The 20,691-nt window shown below is 42.3% G+C and overlaps 1 protein-coding gene across 2 annotated transcripts in view; it reads right to left on the reverse strand.

Moving 5' to 3' along the window:
- The window catches only part of ZDHHC8 (zinc finger DHHC-type palmitoyltransferase 8), a 147,481-nt gene that overhangs the window by 22,333 nt on the left and 104,457 nt on the right, over nt 1-20,691 (reverse strand). For both annotated transcript variants that reach the window (XM_042442153.1, XM_042442155.1), the window contains exons 2-7: nt 16,594-16,715; nt 12,777-12,934; nt 5,135-5,307; nt 4,769-4,871; nt 3,476-3,567; nt 766-898 (exon numbers count right to left, since the gene is read on the reverse strand). In XM_042442153.1, the coding sequence (XP_042298087.1) occupies nt 766-898; nt 3,476-3,567; nt 4,769-4,871; nt 5,135-5,307; nt 12,777-12,934; nt 16,594-16,630 (696 nt within the window). In that variant the 5' untranslated portion in view covers nt 16,631-16,715. The remainder of the gene's footprint in view (nt 1-765; nt 899-3,475; nt 3,568-4,768; nt 4,872-5,134; nt 5,308-12,776; nt 12,935-16,593; nt 16,716-20,691) is intronic.

Consider the following 20,691-nt stretch of genomic DNA (forward strand, 5'->3'; position numbering starts at 1 on the left):
GCGTCAAGCAAGATACAAGCTAGGTTTTTTTCATTGTGTTGTTCGTAATGCTCAAGAATATTTATAAAAGTTCTTATGTTGTTTTGGCTTTGTCTCCCAGGTAGAAATCCATTTTGATCTTCATGTATGTACTCGACTAAGATTTTCTTTAGTCTTTCAGCTAATATAGACGAAAAAATGTTATAATCTACTGTTTTAATGATGCCTTTTAACATGTACACCACTATGATCTTGAATAAGGAATAGCGGTATATAAGAATAAAGAAGAATAATAATAATCTACATTGGTAAGGGAGATGGGTCTGTAATTTTTTATTTCAGTAAGATCTTTTTCTCCTTTTGGGATAACTGTTATCAGGGCTTCTTTCCATGTTTCAGGGATACCGTTTTTATATACCTCATTAAAAGCTTTGTTTAAGTGGTTCTGTCAATTCTTCTTTTAGTTTTTTTTTATAAAATATAGCTGATAATCCATCAGGACCCGAAGCTTTTCCCAGTTTTCATTTCTGGATCGCCTCCAGGATTTCTCTCTTGGAAATTTCTATATTAAGATTTTGTTTCTGGGATTCCTTAATTGGTTTAACGTTCTGCTCATTCAAATATTGCTTTATTTTCATTTTCTTGTTTTCTATTTCTGTCCTGTCATCATATAATTCTTAGTAGTAGCTTGTAAATGGCTAACGTACATCGGCGTTAAAAAAACCAACATAAACTAAATGCCAGGAGCCTGCACATTTGTTAGAATGGGAGGCAAGAAATGCTCACCTTACTTCGGTTGAGATTAGCTTGGATGCCATTGTCACTTATCTTCACGGTTATCTGTCGTTCTGTTAAATCGGGTCTCAGGAAAGGTGGTTTAACAGTTACAGGTTGCTTCTTCTTTGGCTCAACAATGTACCTGAGAACAGATATGGATGAGTTGGTTAGTTTTGCTTTCTCCTACATTCATTAAAAAAGCCCTCTCATTTAATAGGAGCCTAAGGTATGAAGAATTTTGTAAATTTGAGCCATTTCATAGAATCATAGAATCGTAGAATCCTAGAGTTGGAAGAGACAGCAAGGTCCATCCAGTCCAACCCCATTCTGCCATGCAGGAACTCTCAATCAAAGCATCCCCAACAGATGGCCATCCAGCCTCTGCTTGAAGACCTCTAAGGAAGGAGACTCCATCACACTCCGAGGGAGTTTGTTCCACTGTCGAACAGCCCTTACAGTCAGGACTTTCCTCCTAATGTTGAGGTGGAATCTCTTTTCCTGTAGTTTGCATCCATTGTTCCGCGTCCTGTTCTCTGGAGCAGCAGAAAACAAGCTTGCTCCCTCCTCAATATGACATCCCTTCAAATATTTAAACAGGGCTATCATATCACTTCTTAACCTTCTCTTCTCTAGGCTAAACATTCCCAGCTCCCTAAGTTGTTCCTCATAGGACATGGTTTCCAGACCCTTCAACTTTTTAGTCACCCTCCTTTGGACATGCTCCAGTTTCTCAATGTCTTTTTTAAATTGTGGTGCCCAGAACTGGATACAGCATTCCAAGTGGGGCTTGACCAAAGCAGAATAGAGTAGCACTAAAAACGATCCAGATTAAAATCTCACTATCCACATTGGACAGATTCAATATACAACTGCTTTTATCAAGAAGAGAGTCATGTGTTACCTCTTGCCATACAGGCACTATAGACAAGGAGCATGACAGAAGAAAAAATAGGTAGCAATCCCAATTCAGCACCATGAAGATTCAACACATGAATTCAAAGGATGACTTTTTAAGAGCAAATCACTCAAAGCCCTCAACCCAGATGTGCAAATCTGTCAGTTTTGTTTAAAAGAAATCAGCAATTTTTGAAGCTCCTATTAAAAAACCAGAAGTGAGCAAAACTCTCCTCCAATGTTATCTGAGCTATCATTAAACATTTTTTAGAAGCAAAATGTTATAATGCTCTTCTCCTGTTCTTGTTGCTTTCTAGATCATTGCAAGCATACATAATAGGTTCGCCTTAGGGTTACCATAAGTCTGAAATGACTTGAAAGCACATAACAACAACAACGATCTCATCCCCAGAATACTGTGTCATAGAACCACAACTGCCTGCCACAACACAGAAGAGATGACAGAACGGCTGCATTTAGATGTCATGATAAACCACAGTTCATTGTGATGAATTGTGAGCTTAACTTACATGCATGTCTTCCCCTCTCTTCCTTGAGCTTAGCCATGAGGAGGAGCATGGAGGTTTCTGATATATTTATGATTAACCACAGTTTAGAGTTCAGACATAATGCTAAACTATGATGCAATGAGTTTAGAAGGAAAAGCTTACAATATCCTTCTTGAATTCACAACAAATGGGAGAAGAAGAGGGTGCTATTGGTAGAGAATAATTATCTGCTTTATTAGAACATTTTCTCCAGTGCCTTTTTATTGGTTTCACTGGCTGGGAACTGCTTAACTGATTACATTCAATCTCTAGGCAGATTTATATTGGCTGCAATGCTTGCAACAATTATTTTATCATCTTATTTTATACTCATGGACACACATACACAAGCATAAAATCATGAGTGTGCACCCATGGCTCCCCAAGATTTGTTTCCATCACAATAAATCCTAGCCAAACCAAATGAAGCCAAATGCAGCTGATGTATCAAAAATATTGTTTGCGGCCCTCATCTCCCGCTGAAATGAAAAGTACATGTAACTAACTGTTAGCACAATTCTATGCATGTTATCTCAAAAGTCCCACTGAATTAATCTAGACTTAAACAAGAGGGTATAGGAAGCAAGTTGATAACTCTATTTGACTGCATTCCTCCCTTGTTATCATTGCATTTCCCATTGCCATTTATTATTACCCTTGCCTCAGTCTTTCCTGATGTCAAAATTTCTTTTCTGCTGATACTCTGTGAGGTGGCTCACACACAGTAATAAAAAACACAGCAACAATAATCATCCATTAAAGAAATCTTAGGGCCTGAACAGACAGGCCAAAATAAAGCTGCTGCGGGTCACTTTGGAGATATGCTGTTTAAATGCTGCATGCATCCCAAGAGGCCAGAATCCGCAAAGCCACACTCCAGTCCTAAGGACTAAAACACAGCTTTGGCGCAGCTTCTGGCCTCTTAAGATGCGTGTGTTATTTAAACAGCATACTCCAAAGTGACCCAAAGCAGTGTTATTTTGGCCTGTCTGTTCAGGCCCTTAGCCAGTTAGCTGGATATGTTTTAATTGGTTTCATCTACATTTCTGTGTGTTGAAAGCAAGAGTTGAAAATACGAGAAATATTCAAGATACAAATCTTAAAAATTATTTTCTCTATTAGTAATATTGCATTAGAGGTGAGGAGTAGAATGGAACTCAGCTTGTCTAGGTCTAAAGGTGGCTTTTCCATACACTAAATTAAGCTGGGAGGGAGAACAGTCAAGGGAACCGGCCTCACATTAATTATTATTGTGGATTTCTCTTCGCCTAGCTTACCTGGGTGCCAGAGGGCTGCAGAGAACATGTTCCACATTGCCGCAGCATCCTCGAGTGAAAGGATTTACTCCCCCACGGAACTTCCCTGTCACCTGGAATTATAATATTCAGGACACTTTAAGAAAGGTAAGAGAAGCATCCAGCCTATAAACGTAAGTTGGCCTGTGAAGAGTCCCAGTCAGTCATGCCCACTGCCTGGGTTCCATCTTCTTTTGGAATTAACCAGGGAGAGATAGTCCCAGATCCAGTCACCAACCAGATACAACAGGACCTTGTTTTCCGCTGGGGTTTGGTTCCAGGTTCCTTCGTGGATAACAAAATCTGTGGATGCTCAAGTCTCATTAAATATAATGGCACAGCAAAATGGTGTCCCTTATATAAAATGGAAAATCAAGATTCGCTATTTGGAATTTATACTTTTTTGAATATTTTCAAGCCGTGGATGCTTGAATCCGTGGATAAGGAGGGCAGAGTGTAAAACAACAGTAATTCCCAGGCCCACCTCAATAAAGGCATGAGGAGAAGCGAAGCAGACTCCTGACTGAACCACCCAATGGAAGGAGCACTTCTTGTTGTGTGTGGCTCAGTCAGCATGTTGCTTGTGCCACAGTGATGTGTGATGCCCTATCATCCTCCTTAGTTCCCCCTACAAGAACAAGTATGTAAAATAACTAGGGCCTGTTACAGACTGCCAAAATAAAGCTGCTTTGGGTCTCTTTGGAGGCATGCTGTTTAAATGATGCATGCATGCATCCTAAGAATCCAGAAGCTGCACCAAAGCTGCACTCCAGTGCTTAGGAATGGAGTGTGGCTTTGGTGCGACCTCCGGACTCTTAGGACCCATGCATCATTTAAATAGCATACCTCCAAAGAGACCCGAAGCAGCTTTATTTTGGCCTGTCTGTAATAGGCCTAAGACTTTAAAAGCTTAGCATAATATCAGAACCTGGACATTGTCTTGGCATTCCTCTAACAAGGCAAGATCAGAAAGCCAGTTGCCATCCTTGACTTCAGATCTGGTAAGACCTTGGTTACTGTAGCAACGTCTGCCAAGCAGGAGCAATCGGAAAATTGAATTATACTTTGCCATACACACATTTTTAATATGGCTTTTAAAAATCCAGTGTTTTTATCTTATTTCAACGTATAAATTATCTTATATGTTAAAGATTGTATTGTATGCTATCTGAATGCCAGTAGAATTGTAAATAATAATAATAATTAATAATAATAATATCATCATCATCATCATCATCATCATCATCATCATCATCATCATCATCATCTTCTTACCTGTTCATTGGTTGTGCGTCCTCTGGCTACTAAAACAATATGGAAGCCCGTGAGACCAATAACTGGGATGAAGAACAACCCAGCTACACACATGACTGCCATGCTGTGTTGCCGGCGTTAAGGAAATCCTAGCCCTTTATGGATAAAAATGACTAAAGATGAAGAAAAAGTACTCCACGCTTAAAATATAATCTCCCTCCATGTTATTTTTGTTGTTGTTGTTGTGTGAATTTGTGTGTGGGTTTTTTTTTTTTTTTGGAAGAAGATATAGTGATGCTTACTTCTATGACACTGTTTATCTTCTAAGAAATAATATTCGAATAGGTGTCCAGCCTCTGAACATCCCATACACTGAAGGAAGGATACGTGATGGCAGTATGCACGGCTCCCAGATTTTCTGCATGGTGTAAAACAAAGATGAGCCCAAAGGTAAACACACCAACCATGTGGGCACTTAAGGACAGCAAGAAAAGGAAAAAATACCGGTAGTTCCTCCGTCCTATGCAGTTATTAACCCAAGGACAGTGATGGTCAAAATCCTTGTAAAGAGAGGAAAAGAGAAGATGTTAAGATCCAACTACACAGAAAGAAACAACAGTGGTTTGCAGATTGTACTATATACATTTTTAGCCTGCCTTGTCAACTATTTAGACAGACACTCTCAACAAAAACAGGAAAAACTCAATTGGTTTTGAGCACGCACCATTTTGAAAATGTCAGTTTTGCTTTATTATTTTTAACTAAAGGGCTCAACAGACCACCCCAAAAGGGCAGGTTGGAGCTGCCCGCTTTTGCTCCTGAGGGATGCCATGGCACCCAAACCGCATAGCGTCCCTCTGCACCAAAATGAACCCAGAAAAAACGGGTTCTTATAGGTGTGTGCAGCCGACACAACGAGTGCACCATTGGTGCACTGTCAAGTGCCGATGATGTGCAGATGCTGCACCACACTTGCGTCATCATGGTGCCGCCACGTACTAGAGTTCAGCAGCATGGAGACGCTGCGTGCTCTTGAACTCTAGAATCGGTGCCAGGATGCCGCTTTTTACCCATTTGTATCAGGCCTAAGTGTCTACATCTTATAGAGGGTATGAAGAGGCTGCAGCCCTCCAGATGTTGTTGGACTACAATTCCCATGACCCTTAGCTACGGGCCATGCTAGCTGGGCCAGATAGCAGATGAAATCAAACAACACCTGCAGATCTACTGGTTTCCAATCTCTGATTTAATGGCAGAAAGCAGAGCTTTGACAATGTATGTTTTTTGACTACGGTTCCCAGAATTCCTGAGCCAGCACAGACACTGGCTGTGCTAAATGGAGGCTCTGGGTGTTATAATCCTGTATAATACAGATTTCCAAGGTGTAAAGAAGAACTTTGAAAGGTGTGCACCTGAATCTAAGCTCATAGTTTTCCTTTGATGGCCCAGCCTTAACAAGAAGGCTGTTCTTTCTACTGCAGCCCATCAGATTTTTGCAGACCAACATTTCCTGCTCAATTTCATTTCAGATTTCCAAACATGGAAAGATTTGATTGCTTGATTGCTCCCCATGATCCTATATTTCCCCATGATCCTATATCTGTTTCTCCTATATCTTTTTCTCTTTCATGGGTGGGCCACATTCTCCCCATTCACTGTATCCACTCTTGTAAGTTTATCGCACCGGGTTCTCGGCCCGGCCCAGCAGGAAACGGAAATCAGTGGGGGACGGATTTTACCGCACACACCCGTCCCTCACTCCTTCCGTTCCCCCTCTCTTCTCTGCCCCTTCCGTTCCAGAGGGGACGCTTTTTGAGAACTGTTCAGAACAGTTCTCAAAAATTTCCCCCTCTGGAACGGATTAAGAACGGCCGAGCGGGGAACGGGAACGAATGGGGGACGGATGCGTGCGGTAAAATCCGTCCCCCACTCGTTCCGCACTCGGCCCTGCTCCTTCCGTTCCGTTCTCAGAACGGGTGGAAGGAACGCAGTGCGATAAAGTTCTTACTGTTTAACTGCTTACCAAATACTCTTATCCCTAATGTAAGAAGTACTGAGAACTTCAGGCCATTTTTACGTTGCTATTTTTGGAGACGAACAAGAAATTAGCCCTTCAAAAGCAAGCCAGTTCTGGATTGTCTTGCTCGTATCAAGTGTAATGCACATTTCTGTGCTCCACGCCTACTGTCATTTTTTTTTGCCCTTTCTAAATTGCTACGTTCCAGAAATTACAAACTGTCTCTTCTGCCCATTCTCTGTATGTTTCCTTATGCACTTTGTCTGTACCCACTGGAATGTTCTGCAAAAGGAAGGGGTACTTGAACTCTTTCCTAATGTATTATAAAAAATAACAAGGCACTTGAAGGGTAGAAGGGGTAAACTGTTCCCAGTACAAACCTAATTAGGTATAATGTTGGAGACTGTACAAGTGAAACTTCAGCTTTAGGCATTTTAATTGAAAGGGGGGCATTGTTTTTCTATCTGGACATAGAGTGAAGCCATCCAGTAGTTAGTCCACTACATGCTGAACTCTGACAGAGGGAAAATCAACCATGTTAAAAAGGGTCACAAGAAGGCAGCTTCATGAAACCACTGCTGAGTATCGCCATCATGCTCCACAGCCTTCCTCTCCTTTCATACTGGCTTCAGCATGGAGATTGCAGACTAATGTATTATACATGGGCAAACTGATATGCATAGATTTTATGCCGTTATTTTCTTAGTTATGTATACAAGCTTAGCTTGGAGAATAGTAAACTGAGAGGTGCTATGAAGCCATCTCTAAATATCTGAAGGGCTACCGCGCTTAGTTTCTGCTGCTCCAGAGACTACAGCATGAACCAACGGGTTGAGATTACAAGAAAATAGATTCCAGCTAAACATTAGGAAGAATATTTTGACTGTAAGAGCTGTTCAGTCGTGGAATGGACTGCCTCAGAGGGTGGTGGACTTTCCTTCTTTGGAGATCTTTAAACAGAGGCTGGATGGGCATCTTTCAGGAATGCTGTACTTGTGTATACCTAAAAGGCAGCGGGTTGGACTAGGTGTAATTTAAATAGAAACACAATACATGTCACTACAAGTAGGGAGGACTGTAATCAGATGTGGTTATGTGCTTACTCAGAGTTACTAACTGTGAATAGGCAATTTCAGACCCCAGCTTTCCTTTCTTCTGGTTCTTTATCTTTGAACCAGACAATCTAAGCAGTTCTTCAAACAGGTGACATTCTCAGGTAGAGGAGAGTCCTCTGTAAAATCAGGCACACTGCACATCCTGCAAGCTATTCTATGCATCCCTAAGTAATTGTGAAATTTAAAACCTAAATGTAAATGAAATGACTGAATTACAGCTCTTCCCTTCATTATTGGAGTGAAACACCAACAAATGCTTCACTGTGACCACATCTCCTGGCAGCAGAATGATGCATAAATATAGAGGACTTTCACCCACACACATACAAGAAGGAGGGAGTGAGGAATCAATATGTTGCTTGCTTTCAGGACACAATTTATTGATTCAAGAGATGTTAATGGTTCTGCTGATTCCCTTCAGTAAGCAATCAAAGCTTAATAATGTAGCAACGCTGTCTATTAGAACCAATCATAATCGGAATTGATGGCAAGATACTGTGTGATATGTTGCATTCAAAAGGTTGGGAGAAAGAAAATACACTGGATTTCCCTATTTATACAGAAAGGTTTGATTGCCAAGAAAGGCCCGATTCAACTATAATTGGCCAAGAAATTATAATTGGCCAAGAAAGAGCCTGTAGGGACAAAACCACCTTGTATGAATCTATCTTTGGTTGGTCAGCTGTTACTGTTACATGTTATGATGTGGATGGATAAATTAATGCCTTGAAAGATTTTGCAAAGATTTTGCAATGCAGCAGGAATGAGGGATTAGGGGCTCTCCACATGTTGGTGGACTCCATTTCATAGATGTCCCAACCAGTACAGCCAATGGTTGATCTCCATTGTCTCAAAAAAGAGAAATAATGTTAGAACAAAAGGGTGGTTCATGTGTCCTCCTCCATGATGCAGTAAAGCATGAGGAGGGTTGCAGGCCATTCCCTCCTTCAAGCAACAGTTTAGCAGGGCAGGGAACCTTTGGTCCTCCAGCTGTTTTGCACCAGAACTCCCACAGTACTTTAAGACTGGGCATGCTGGCTGGGACTTCTGAAAAGTCCCAAACAGCTGGAAAGCCAAAAGCTTCCCATCCCCAGACCAGGGGCAGGTCTATACTGGCCAGGATACTCTGAGCTGTCCCTGGAGTATTCTGGCACCACAACTGCCCCAACTCCTCTCCCCGCGTATCAGCATGTTCTGGAGCGACACTAGGTGGCTGTCTACACAACATCCCACTGTGCTGCCCACAACCGCCATTCGTGCAAGTCACTCCCTCTGAGGTCGAAAATGAGATGCCAAGCACCGATCTCTTGGCTGGGCACCTAGGACTTTATCACATGGGGGGGGGGGGAAGCAGGGGGAAAGACGGGATTAAAAAAGTATTTTCCTGGCAAAGCCCCAAGATTGTGGCGAAGATTTGCAGACCATATTGTGATTAGAGAGAATTTATCTTGGAAATAACCAGAGAATAAGCAGCAACAAATCATTTATGGGGTAATCCAATGAATGATTTGTTGCTGGTTATTCCCTCATTATTCCTGGGATAAATCCTCTCTAATCATGGTGTGTCTTGCCATGTTCTCGGGACTTTGCTGGGAAAATGCCTTTTTAGTCCCAGTTTTTTTCTCTTGTGATAAAGTCCCTAGTTGTGACCTCAAAGGGAGTGAATCACTGCAGTGGCAGGCAGCACAGTGGGACATTGTATAAACAGCTGCCTGGCATCGCTACAGAGTGCTCCGAATTGTCTGGGAAAATCCGAAGCAAAAGCTAACTATCGGCCGGTATCTCTCCTTCCGTTTTTGGGCAAGGTGATCGAGAGGGCAGTTGCCAACCAACTTCAAGCAGTCTTGGATGACACTGATTATCTTGATCCATTTCAAACTGGCTTCAGATCGGGATACGGAGTTGAGACTGCCATGGTCACCTTGGTCGATGATCTCCATCTGTGCATCGACAGGGGAAGTGTGGCCCTATTGGTGCTCTTGGACCTCTCAGCGGCCTTCGATACCATAGACCATGGTATCCTTCTGGAATGCCTGAGAGGGTTAGGAATCGGGGGCACTGCTTTGCAGTGGTTCCGGTCCTATCTCTAGGGCAGGTTCCAGATGGTGTCGCTTGGGGACAGTTGTTTGGCCAAGAGGGAGCTCAAATCGGGTGTCCTTCAAGGCACGATACTGTCTCCAATGCTATTCAACATTTACATGAAGCCGCTTGGGTGAGATCATCCGGAGACATGGAGTGAGTGTTATCCGTACACTGATGACACCCAAATCTGCTTCTCCATGTCTCAGACTGTTTCAGTGACCAAGGATGGCATCTCCCCTCTGAATGACTGTCTGAGGTCAGTAATGGATTGGATGAGGGAAAATAGACTTAAACTGAATCCAAATAAAACGGAGGTACTCGCTATAGGCAATCCTAATCCGGGAATGGTGATAAACTCTCCAGTTCTGGACGGGGTCACACTTCCCCTAAAGGACTGTGTTTGTAGCTTGTGGGTACTCCTGGCCTCGTCGCTTCAGCTGTCATCTCAGGTGGATGCGACAGCCAGGAGTGCCTGTTATCAGCTTCGGCTGATACGCCAGCTACGACCCTTCCTGGAACGGGAAAACCTAGAAACGGTTGTACATTCACTGGTAACCTCTCGTCTCGATTTCTGCAATGAGCTCTACCTGGGGCAAGCCTCATGCCTCATTCAGAAGCTGCAACTGGTCCAAAATATGGCAGCCAGATTGGTTACAGGGAGTTTGAAATTTGAACCTATTACATCTATCTTAAAATCCCTACACTGGCTGCCTATTAGCTTCCGGGCACAGTATAAGGTCATTACCTATAAAGCCCTGCATGGCTTGGGTCCAGCTTACCTGAGGGAATGCCTCCTCCCATACAATCCTTTTCACACTCTCAGGTCCTCTGGGAAGAATCTCTTGCAGTCTAAGAAAACCAGACTGGTATCGACTTCCCAGAGGACGTTTTCTGTTGCCGCTCCAAAAATCTGGAATGACCTGCCGGAGGAGATCCACCATTTAACATCTTTGGAGGCCTTTAAGAAGGCAATAAAAATGGATCTCTTCCAGCAGGCATTCCCTAATTGATCTCCTCAGAATGTTCACTCTCCAGTTGGGAATTGTCGTTTTTAATGCTATTTTAAGGTGAGAGGGAGATAGGGAATTGGATTTTATATGTTTTGCTATATTTTTACTTGTGAATTGTTGTGTTTTATTTTTATTGTTCTTATGTTTGTTGTTACCCACCTTGATCCAATACAGGGAGAGGCAAGATGCAAATAATAATAATATAATAATTTAAAAAGCACATTAAGGGAGAGAAATCTCAGATTCACTGTGGGACTGCCCTTCCCACATGCAAACAGTTCGTAGTTGAATCGGGCCTTTGGGCCTGCCCCAAGTGGACAGGGTGACATGAGGGCAGGGGAAAACAGATCCCCCTCCAAGATTCTATAAATTTGGATACCTCCAGTTCCATAAAAACTGCTATGCAAATTTTTTAAAAAACAAATCTTGGAATCAGCAAAACCTCTCTTCTCATTTCTGAGAAAATCAGCTCCACTCGTCTTCACTGTCACCATTCTTGGGACTACACTCAGTGCCTTTTACATTTTACTGTGGCTGAATCTGACATTTTGCTGAATGACTTTCTACCTATTTCCCTCGATTAAATTCATACCCAGCCCCCTTTTCTGCTGCACAGTTGACTACACTTAAAACTTGTTTAAAAGACCTAATCATTCTGTCAAGGGAACAAAAACTACCTCACAGTAGAAGTAGCCCTTCAGAAGTTGGATGTGGAGCATAGCAATAATAAACACTTGGCCTGGCAATAAAATAGGAGAAATGCAGTCCTCTCTGTTCACAAGCAATACATTTTTGCTTCTTTGGGCTAATTGTTTAAACATTCCGAGGGCACCATTAAGGCATCCAATTTATCAGCAACTATGTCAGAGTTCTATAAAACAAGACCTCTAATGTACTGTGTGACAAAAGTGATACACCAGAATGGTCGGCTTCTTTACTGAGAGGAGAATAATTTGCGTACCATACATGCATTACACAGAGATTTTTCACCTTTTCACATGTTCATTGAACAGGTAGAAGAAGAGTAAAGTGGAGCTGGTACTTGCTGTCCTTGCTGTGGTCCCCTGTGCCTTCATCCTACAACTTGACATAGGCGCGGTACATACAGCCATAAAGCGGCTTACCAGTGCCGATTCTAGGGTTAGGGACCATGTGGCAACCACACGGTCCCTAACCCTTGAACATATGGGCGGCATAACAATGGTGTCGCCTTGTGTACATGGGTGCCACCATTGTTACGTAAGTGCCATGCAGCATCTGAATGTTGCCGTGCGCCGCTTACATAACGAGTGCACCAGTGGTGCACTAGTTACGTCGCCCCTGTGGCTTAAAAGAACCCGCTTTTCTCAGGTTTGTTTTCCTGTTCCAGGCCTTAGTTACTTATTTGAAGTACTATTACCAGAATTGTTATCCAAAACAGTGACTTTTCTAAGCTCTGAGTCACTCTGAAGGGTGTAGGCACAAGTTGTGTACATGGATTCACCTCTAAGTGGGTATGCAAATAAGTCATGAAAAAGTGGGGACCTAGGGCTCAACAGACATGATGTGCGGCTTCATGGCACTCCTCTGGCACTGCACCTACATGACTCAGTGCCAAAGGAGCGTGGTAAAGCTCCACGCCAACGGCTATGGTGCCCTTTCCATGGCACAAAAAGGAGCCAATGTTTGGGGCTTCTTTTTGTGCTACAGAAAGGAGAGATCAGGGCCACGGCAGCCCCGATACAGTGCTAAAAGGGGCGGCTACAGGCTGCTCCTTAGGGGTGGTCTGTTGAACCCCTCAATTATGGAAAGGGGCTTTTTCCTACCTCAACACAGTTGTCGCAGACACTGCAGTGGGAGCAACGTGGAGGCCGATAGAAATGGCAGGTGGCACACCATTTCATCCGTACTTGGATCCCTTTAATCTCCACATTCTTATAGAGTGGAGCTCGGAAATCATCATCTTTATCCTCGTCTTCATCTGCTGCTCAAGGGTCCCATAGAAAGTGTGTGTGTGTGTGTGTGTGTGTGAGAGAGAGAGAGAGAGAGAGAGAGAGAGAGAGAGAAGGGAAGGAAAAAAAAACACAAGCAAACAAAGTGAGTGACTGAGGCACAGGATTATTGGAATCAAAACACAAAACTATAACAATAAGCAGTTCTAGACAGTGTGGACTAAGGGTGCATCTACACTGTAGAAATAATGCACCATTTCAATTGCCATGGCTTCATCCTGCAGAATCCTGGGGTTTGTAGTTTTGAGAGGCATGAGAACTCTGGCAGAGGAGGCTTAAAGACCTTGCAAAACTACAGATCCCAGGATTCTGTAAAATGGAGTTAAAGCAATTAAAGTGTTGTCAAACTGCATTATTCCTATAGTGATAAAGCGGCATCAAACTGCATTAATTGTGCAGTGTGGCAGCAGCCAAGACAACCTATACCCTACCAAAAGCAGGAAGGCAGAGGAAAGTAAAATGTAAGCTAAATAACTAAAATTTTGTCTACCACTGAAGATAGGCAGCAAAGACTTTCATGGTTGAACACTTCTCCTTATAAAATTAATGTCAACCACTTTACTGTATGCCACCCTGAGATCTCATTATATAGGGTATGAGATAAATATCATCAGTACCCCAGACTTCTTTTTTAAAATTTAAGAAAAAAGTCCAGGAGAATGCAAGGAGAACATTCCCCCCCTTGCACCTTGTTTCATACGTTCAGGGAATTTCCTTGCACAGAGTTTTCACTGCACTATGAATCTGTACTACTGAAGCAAAGTTTTTTATTGTTTCAGCTACAGCTTTTGTGAAACAGACCTGGAGTCACTAGGAATTATCTGAAAAGGACAAGCACTCAGGCAAGGCTAAAACTAATAAAAATAAAAATGTTAAAGACACCATCCAGGTTGGTGCTAATAGCTCTGAAGAAGAATCAAGTAAACCTCCAACTTGATAACTGAAAGGCCAACACTTCTAAAGAAAGGGGCTAAGCTACCAGACAAGAATCCGCATAGAGTGTTTACTCATACATCTATATATCAAATGTAATCAAAGCTAGCATGCTGCACACATTCATACTGCATGCACATATGTGCACATAGTTGATAAGAGTATTAATTGCTCCCCAAAAAGGCAATTCATTTCAAAATAACAAAATAACCTATACCCAATACCAAACTGATTTTCCAAATTGCTAGTCCTGACACAGCTCAAAGAGCAAACCCAAACCATTTATGCACAAGAGGAAAATATACAGTAGTCCATCCACATTCGCTGGGGTTCAGAATGAAGGACCCCTGTGAATGTGGATAAAGCACGCGCGCACACACACACAAAAACCACTATTCTTTTTACCTGAGAAAGCACCTCTCCAGGAATCTCCAGGTCTTCCAGTGCAACTCTGTGGTCAACATCTGCCAGAGGTTGATCATAGAGTCATGCTGGATGACCTACAAATGCCCAGAGAGGTGTTTTCTCTAGAGACTTTTAGGTCTCCAGCACAACTCTATGGTCAATGCCCAGCAGAATTGCGCTGTAGGGCTTAGAGATTCCTAAAGAGAACATATTAACTGAAACCACAATTAATCAAAACCTCAAAATTCAAAGCCGCAAATGTGCTGGGCCAACTGTAGTTGGGTTCGGTGGTTCCTCAGGCTTTCCACAAGTATCAAGAAATACTATGGGGAACCCATAGGGAATCCTAAACACAGGCCAACAAGACTGAGCAGGCTCAGTGATATTATGGAATGCTGGTACACATTTGGCTGTAGAATAAGGGAGACAAGAAATATGGGAGGGGAAATGGAATGACAAAAGGACATGGCAGGCTGGCTAGAACCCTGAACAGAACACTCTGCATTGCAACATCTGGTTGCAAGTCCCACTTTAAAAACATTACTTTATATTAGGAATTGCGGCATCTTCCTGACTGCCAAACCCCAGCCCTGAAAGGCAATTGGACCATAGACTATTTCTTTATTCACTTGCTTACTTTATGCATGCATCCATACATACCTGCATGCCTTTCTGCATAAAACATTTTTCAGGGTGGCTTATACAAATTATACTACCCCTCTGCCCAAAAAACCCCTCCACAGTAAAACGAACAAATAAAACTACACAAAACAATAAAGGGCAACATAAAAACTGCAGGTAAAAAAAGTTTATCCGCACTTGTTAAAAAATATAGGGGAGAGGTGGGGCATAAAAAGTTTTGGAATACAAAATATCTTACAGTAGTGCTGAATTGTGTACTAGGCAGGCTTCTGTGTTGAGTGCATTTATAACATGTTCTGTGTTACAAATATCACAGGTGGAAACAATGAACTTTATCACACAGGGAAAAGCGACGGGAGCATAGTGGGATGCTCCCGTCACTCTCGTGCTAGTGTACTATGATTATCAGACGACGTCGTGTGACATGGCCATAATCCTGTCATTATTGGGTGAATAAAGAGGAACTCTAGCTCTGTCTTTCCCGTGAATGAAAATCAGTGCTAGAGTTCCTCTTTATTCACCCAATAATGAAGGGATTATGGTGACATCATGCAACGTCTGGTAATCTTAACACACTAGCGCAATAATGACAGGAGCATCCCGCTGTGCTCCTGTCACTTTTCCCCATGTGATAAAGTCCAATGACAATAGAGATTATCCCATTGCCTTTCCTCCCAGCCTCAGTGCCTCCTCAGCCTAAAAAACTTTTGAACTTTTTAAAAATGAGTGTTATTGCTCACTTCTGTGCCCAGTCCAGAGGCATCCCCTACTGATCTTGGCATCTCTTACCCAATCCGTATGTCTTCTGTTCTTTCAAAAAAGTGCCACAAAAGTACGGATCGCTTATGAGATGCCAAGATCAGTAGGGGATGCCTCCAGATTGGGTACAGAGATGTGTGATAATACCCGTTTTTAAAAAGTTTTCAAAAGTTTCAGCCCACACTGAGGCTGGGATGAAAAGCAGTGTGATAATCTCCAATAACAACAACAAATTCCAGCCAGCTAACCAGCCATGTTCTCCTCTAGAATATTCTCTTCCCTTCCCCACCCTTTTCTGAATTTACTGGCCAACAGATATTCAGTATTCATTGGCCCTGAGCATATTGCCTCCTCACTGAACTGTATTTTGGGTTCTGCTGCTCTTCAGAGGTTTTTTTTAATGCATTTAATGTATTTTAATGTTTGCATTTCTGCAAACATTGCAATTCTCTCACCAAGCGTGTAGCCACACTGAAGAATTAAAGCAGTTTGACACCACTGTAACTGCCATGACTCTATCCTACAGAATCTTGGAATTTATAGCTTGGAGTGATTCAGAGAGCTTTGTTGTCTCACCAAACTACAAATCCCAGTATTCTGTAGGGTTGAGTCGTGGCAGTCAAAGTGATGTCAAACCGTTTTAAAGCTGCAGTGTGGATACACCCCAAGTCTGCTGATATGACTGTCTTGTGAGTGGATGGTGACATTTTGGCTATGTAAGGAACCATATGCAGAGAACAGAGTAAAAGGTTTTGAGCAGGGGACTGAACTGTTTTGATGGGGATGGTTAGCGAGAACTGGTTGTATAATTTTTGTAGGGTATACATGTATGCTTTTCATTCTTTCCTTCTCACATTCTCTTTTGCTGTGCCCTGCCCTGGTCCAAATTTACCTCGTGGAAAAACTCCAGGATCCATGAATGTTGCCATGCTGAAATTTGCAAGTACAAACAGGAACACAAGCCCATTGTACAGAGGAATGGCTGAGGAGACAGCTCTTGTCAACCAGGGACACCTGCAATGGGACACAAGAAAGAAAGCGGAAAGTTATTTTGAGGATCCCACCAGTGGTACCTTCATACCAAGAGAAAGGGAAAGGTCAACCGATCAAACCAAAGAGAAAGCAAATATTAATACACTCCCCAAAGGAAATAAAAAAATAAAAAAGGAGGGGACATAAATAGAGCTTGAGAGTTACATTTATTTTTTTATTTATAGGTCACTTCTCCAAATTAGACCTAACGTAGCTCAAAAAAGATTTTAAAAGTACAATTTTTAAAAAAGAATTAAAAATATTGCATTAATACATGTTAAAATATAAAATCGCGAAAAACATACTAGGTTAAAAATATAAAACAATTAAAAACATACAAAAGCAAACACTCTTATACGAAGCCTCCCTGAGAGTGAATTACATATTAAAAACCTGCATGAAGAGATGTTTTTGCCTGCCGGCGAAAGGAGAACAGGAAAGAGGCCATCATGCTATTAGGGGATTCTGGGAGGTGAAATCCAAATGCAACTTTGCCAAGGTCTTGTTAAAAAAAAATATTTCTTAGCAATGGACGGCAGGAAAGAAGGACTTCTGCTTTCAAAAGTTAGATTGCATGAACCACCTAGCAAGTTCAGCATTGTTTTCAGGATTTGTGGAGTGAGAGCATGGGCCAAACTCTCAGTGAGAGCGCCACATGGTTCACACCACTGTCCAACAGCAGCATGCTCTGGCAAGGAACCTTGACTTGTCATGACTTGTAAATTGGGCCATGGTGTCTAAATCATAGAATCATAGAATCCTAGAGTTGGAAGAGACCACAAGGGCCATTCAGTCCAATCCCCTGCCATGCAGGAACTCTCAATCAAAGCATCCCCGACAGATGGCCATCCAGCCTCTGTTTAAGGACCTCCAAAGAAGTAGACTCCACCACCTTTCGAAGGAGTGTGTTCCACTGTTAAACAGCCCTTACTGTCAAAAAGTTCCTCCTAATGTTGAGGTGGAATGTCTTTTCCTGGAGCTTGCATCCATTGCTCCGGGTCCTGTTCTCTGCAGCAGCAGAAAATAAGCTTGCTCCCTCCTCAATATGACATCCCTTCAAATATTTAAACAGGGCTATCATATCACTTCTTAACCTTCTCTTTTCCAGGCTAAACATCCCCAGCTCCCTAAGCCGTTCCTCATAGGGCATGGTTTCCAGACTCTTCACCATTTTGGTCACCCTCCTTTGGACACACTCCAGTTTCTCAACATCCTTTTCGAATTGTAGTGCCCAGAACGGGACACAGGATTCCATGTGAGGTGCAAATGCACAAATAATGGTTACAACCAAATAACTATAGATGCTCAGCAGACCAAGGGTGCATCTACGCTGTAGAAATAATGCAGTTTGACATCACTTTAAGTGTTGCAGCTCCATCCTATGGAATCCTGGGATTTGCAGTTTTACGAGGTTCTTAGGTTTCTCTGCCAAAGAGTGTTGGTGCCTCACCAAACTACAAATCTCAGGATTCTGTAGGAATGAGCCATGGCAATTAAAGTGGTGTCAAACTGTATTATTTTCACAGTGTAGACGAATCCAAAAGGGAGACAAGTTGATCTAATTCATATTTTGCGAAAATGGTGGTTAGCACAAATCACAATGCTGTCTGGGCCAAAACTTCACCACATACCTCTGGGTAAATACAGTGCCTCCCTTTCGTGCTTTATTTCATAGAGCTAGAGTGCCGTCCATGAGTGTGCATGTGCTTGCACTCACAGACATGCTCAGATCATTGGCTGTCAGTGACTGGATGTCGGGTCCAAGCAAGTAATGCCAATCTATCCAAATAATAGGCTGGGGAGTTATTTTTTACCCAAGTGGCTGCGGAGGGGTAAATTAACAGGATATTTTTCATTGGGAAGTTACCACCACATTCTCTAATGGACAGAAAGAAATCAGATCATTTAGTGAAGCTGCACATTTGAATGAGTTCAGTGAAGTTTAAATAAAGGACACACTGAATCATCGTGGACATCAGCCAGAATTTTTGGTCTCCACCCTATCACTGTTCCTTGAACAATTTGTTTTCTGGAAGCTGACAGGGTATCAAGTAAGCTGGGAGAAACGTAGAATCTGAAACAGCTTTGGGAGAAGCAGTTACACATGAAATTGCCAGGATAAGCTCAAAAGTGAAAATAAGAATATACAAATAGTATACACACACACTTTCCTGGAAAGCTTGGCTACATTTATCCAAACACCAAGAATATTTATCTCTCTTCCTCACTCCCACTGTTTCTTCTTCTCTCTTTCCAACCTCCCGCCCCCATTTCTTTCTCCAGTTCCTTCCTTTGTTCCTTTCAGTACTGTATATCCTGTTTTGCTTTTCTTTGCCACAGGTTTTAAAAACTTTATATTTATTAGATTTTAAGTATACATTAGACTTTTGATCCATTAATGACCCGCCTTGGATCCTGTACAAGAAAAAAGGCAAGACATAAATCAGGGCTGGGATTCAGTATAGCATTTACCGATTTATAACCTAGAGTTATGGATCTGGAACTGATTTATAGTCACGACGACTATGTAGTTTATCACACGAGAAAAGAAAGAGGAAGTTCAGCCAGATAGTAGCACCTTTCTATGTGCCTTACCGCTTGACGTTGTAGTTCTTCAGTTCTCTTCCCGCGGGAGATTGTTGTAAAAGTGAGTCTTTTTTTCAAACTGAAAAAATCCGTTCAGCAAAAACTCACATTTACAACCATCTCCCACAAGAAAAGAACTGAAGAACTAGGATACCATGCAGTAAGGCACATAGAAAGGCATTACTCTCCAGCTGAACTTGCACTTTCTTACCCTGGCTATCAATCTATCTATTTTGACCTATAACATCTTTCAAATCAATTAACTGGACCATTGGGGAGAGTGAAAACAAGACTTTTCCTAGCACTCCTAGACCGCTTTTCCCAATGAGATCCAAAATGGTTTAATCCGTTTCATAACCAGCAAATACAAACCTTAGTCATGCTGGTTGGGTATCTGGGAACTATGCCTCCCCCCCCCCCCATAAATACATCTATAATTCTTGACACACCCTGAATCCTTGAATTCTTGCACACATCATACAAGCTAACCCAAATGTCTTTTGAATTTCAGCAGGTGAGTTGCACCAAGAGCCTCCCTTCTGCCTTTCCATTCGCATAGTAGTGAAATGGAATGGGATTTGGCATTTTTTTCAAGGCAGGACAGCGACATTTCACAGGTGCGACTGTGCTGTGTTTCTCCTTTTAATTCTCATTGACTGTCATCTACCACACCTCTCCACATATGCCCTTCTGAATATCACAATATGATTTATTTTGTAAGATGGGGGGGGGTTGTTGCGCAGCGTTGCTGCAGCAACCAAACTACAGAGCAAAGCTGCACAGCAAAAAAGATGCTGCCCAGACCAGCTTCTTTTCTGCAGCGTCGTAAGGGCTGCAACGCAGCACTATGACACTGCTTCCTGTAAGAGACATGTGGGTACTCAGATGCCCACACATCATCTATACGTCCCTTGTGTGGGCGGTACCGCTCAATCATGGCGCCACCCGCACGTAATAGGGCTCGGGAGCATGCGGTTGGTGTGTGGTCTCGAGCCCTACTATCGCCACCAAGACGCTGCTTTCTGGTGGTGTGTACTGTGCCAATATTAACAAAGTTCCCTTTAACAGACACTGAGGATGCACTGGCACTGTAGAAATAATGCAGTTTTAACACCACTTTTACTGCCATAGCTCCATCTTACAGAATCCTGGGATGTGTAGTTTTGTGAGGCATGTTAGCACATCCTACACCTCTCTTATGTGAAATATGGGGTTTCGTATTTTCATATCTAGAATCAGGCATGTTTTTAAGAGGTCACAATGACCTTTGAAACACTAGCAGGTTTTACATGGGAAAGACACACTAGCCCGAAGACATGTAGAAGACCTAGATAGCACTAAATAAAAGTTTAAATTAGTTTGCTGATCACAC

The sequence above is a fragment of the Sceloporus undulatus genome, chromosome 10, assembly GCF_019175285.1.
Source record: "Sceloporus undulatus isolate JIND9_A2432 ecotype Alabama chromosome 10, SceUnd_v1.1, whole genome shotgun sequence".
In the NCBI taxonomy this organism is placed as follows: Eukaryota; Metazoa; Chordata; class Lepidosauria; order Squamata; family Phrynosomatidae; genus Sceloporus; species Sceloporus undulatus.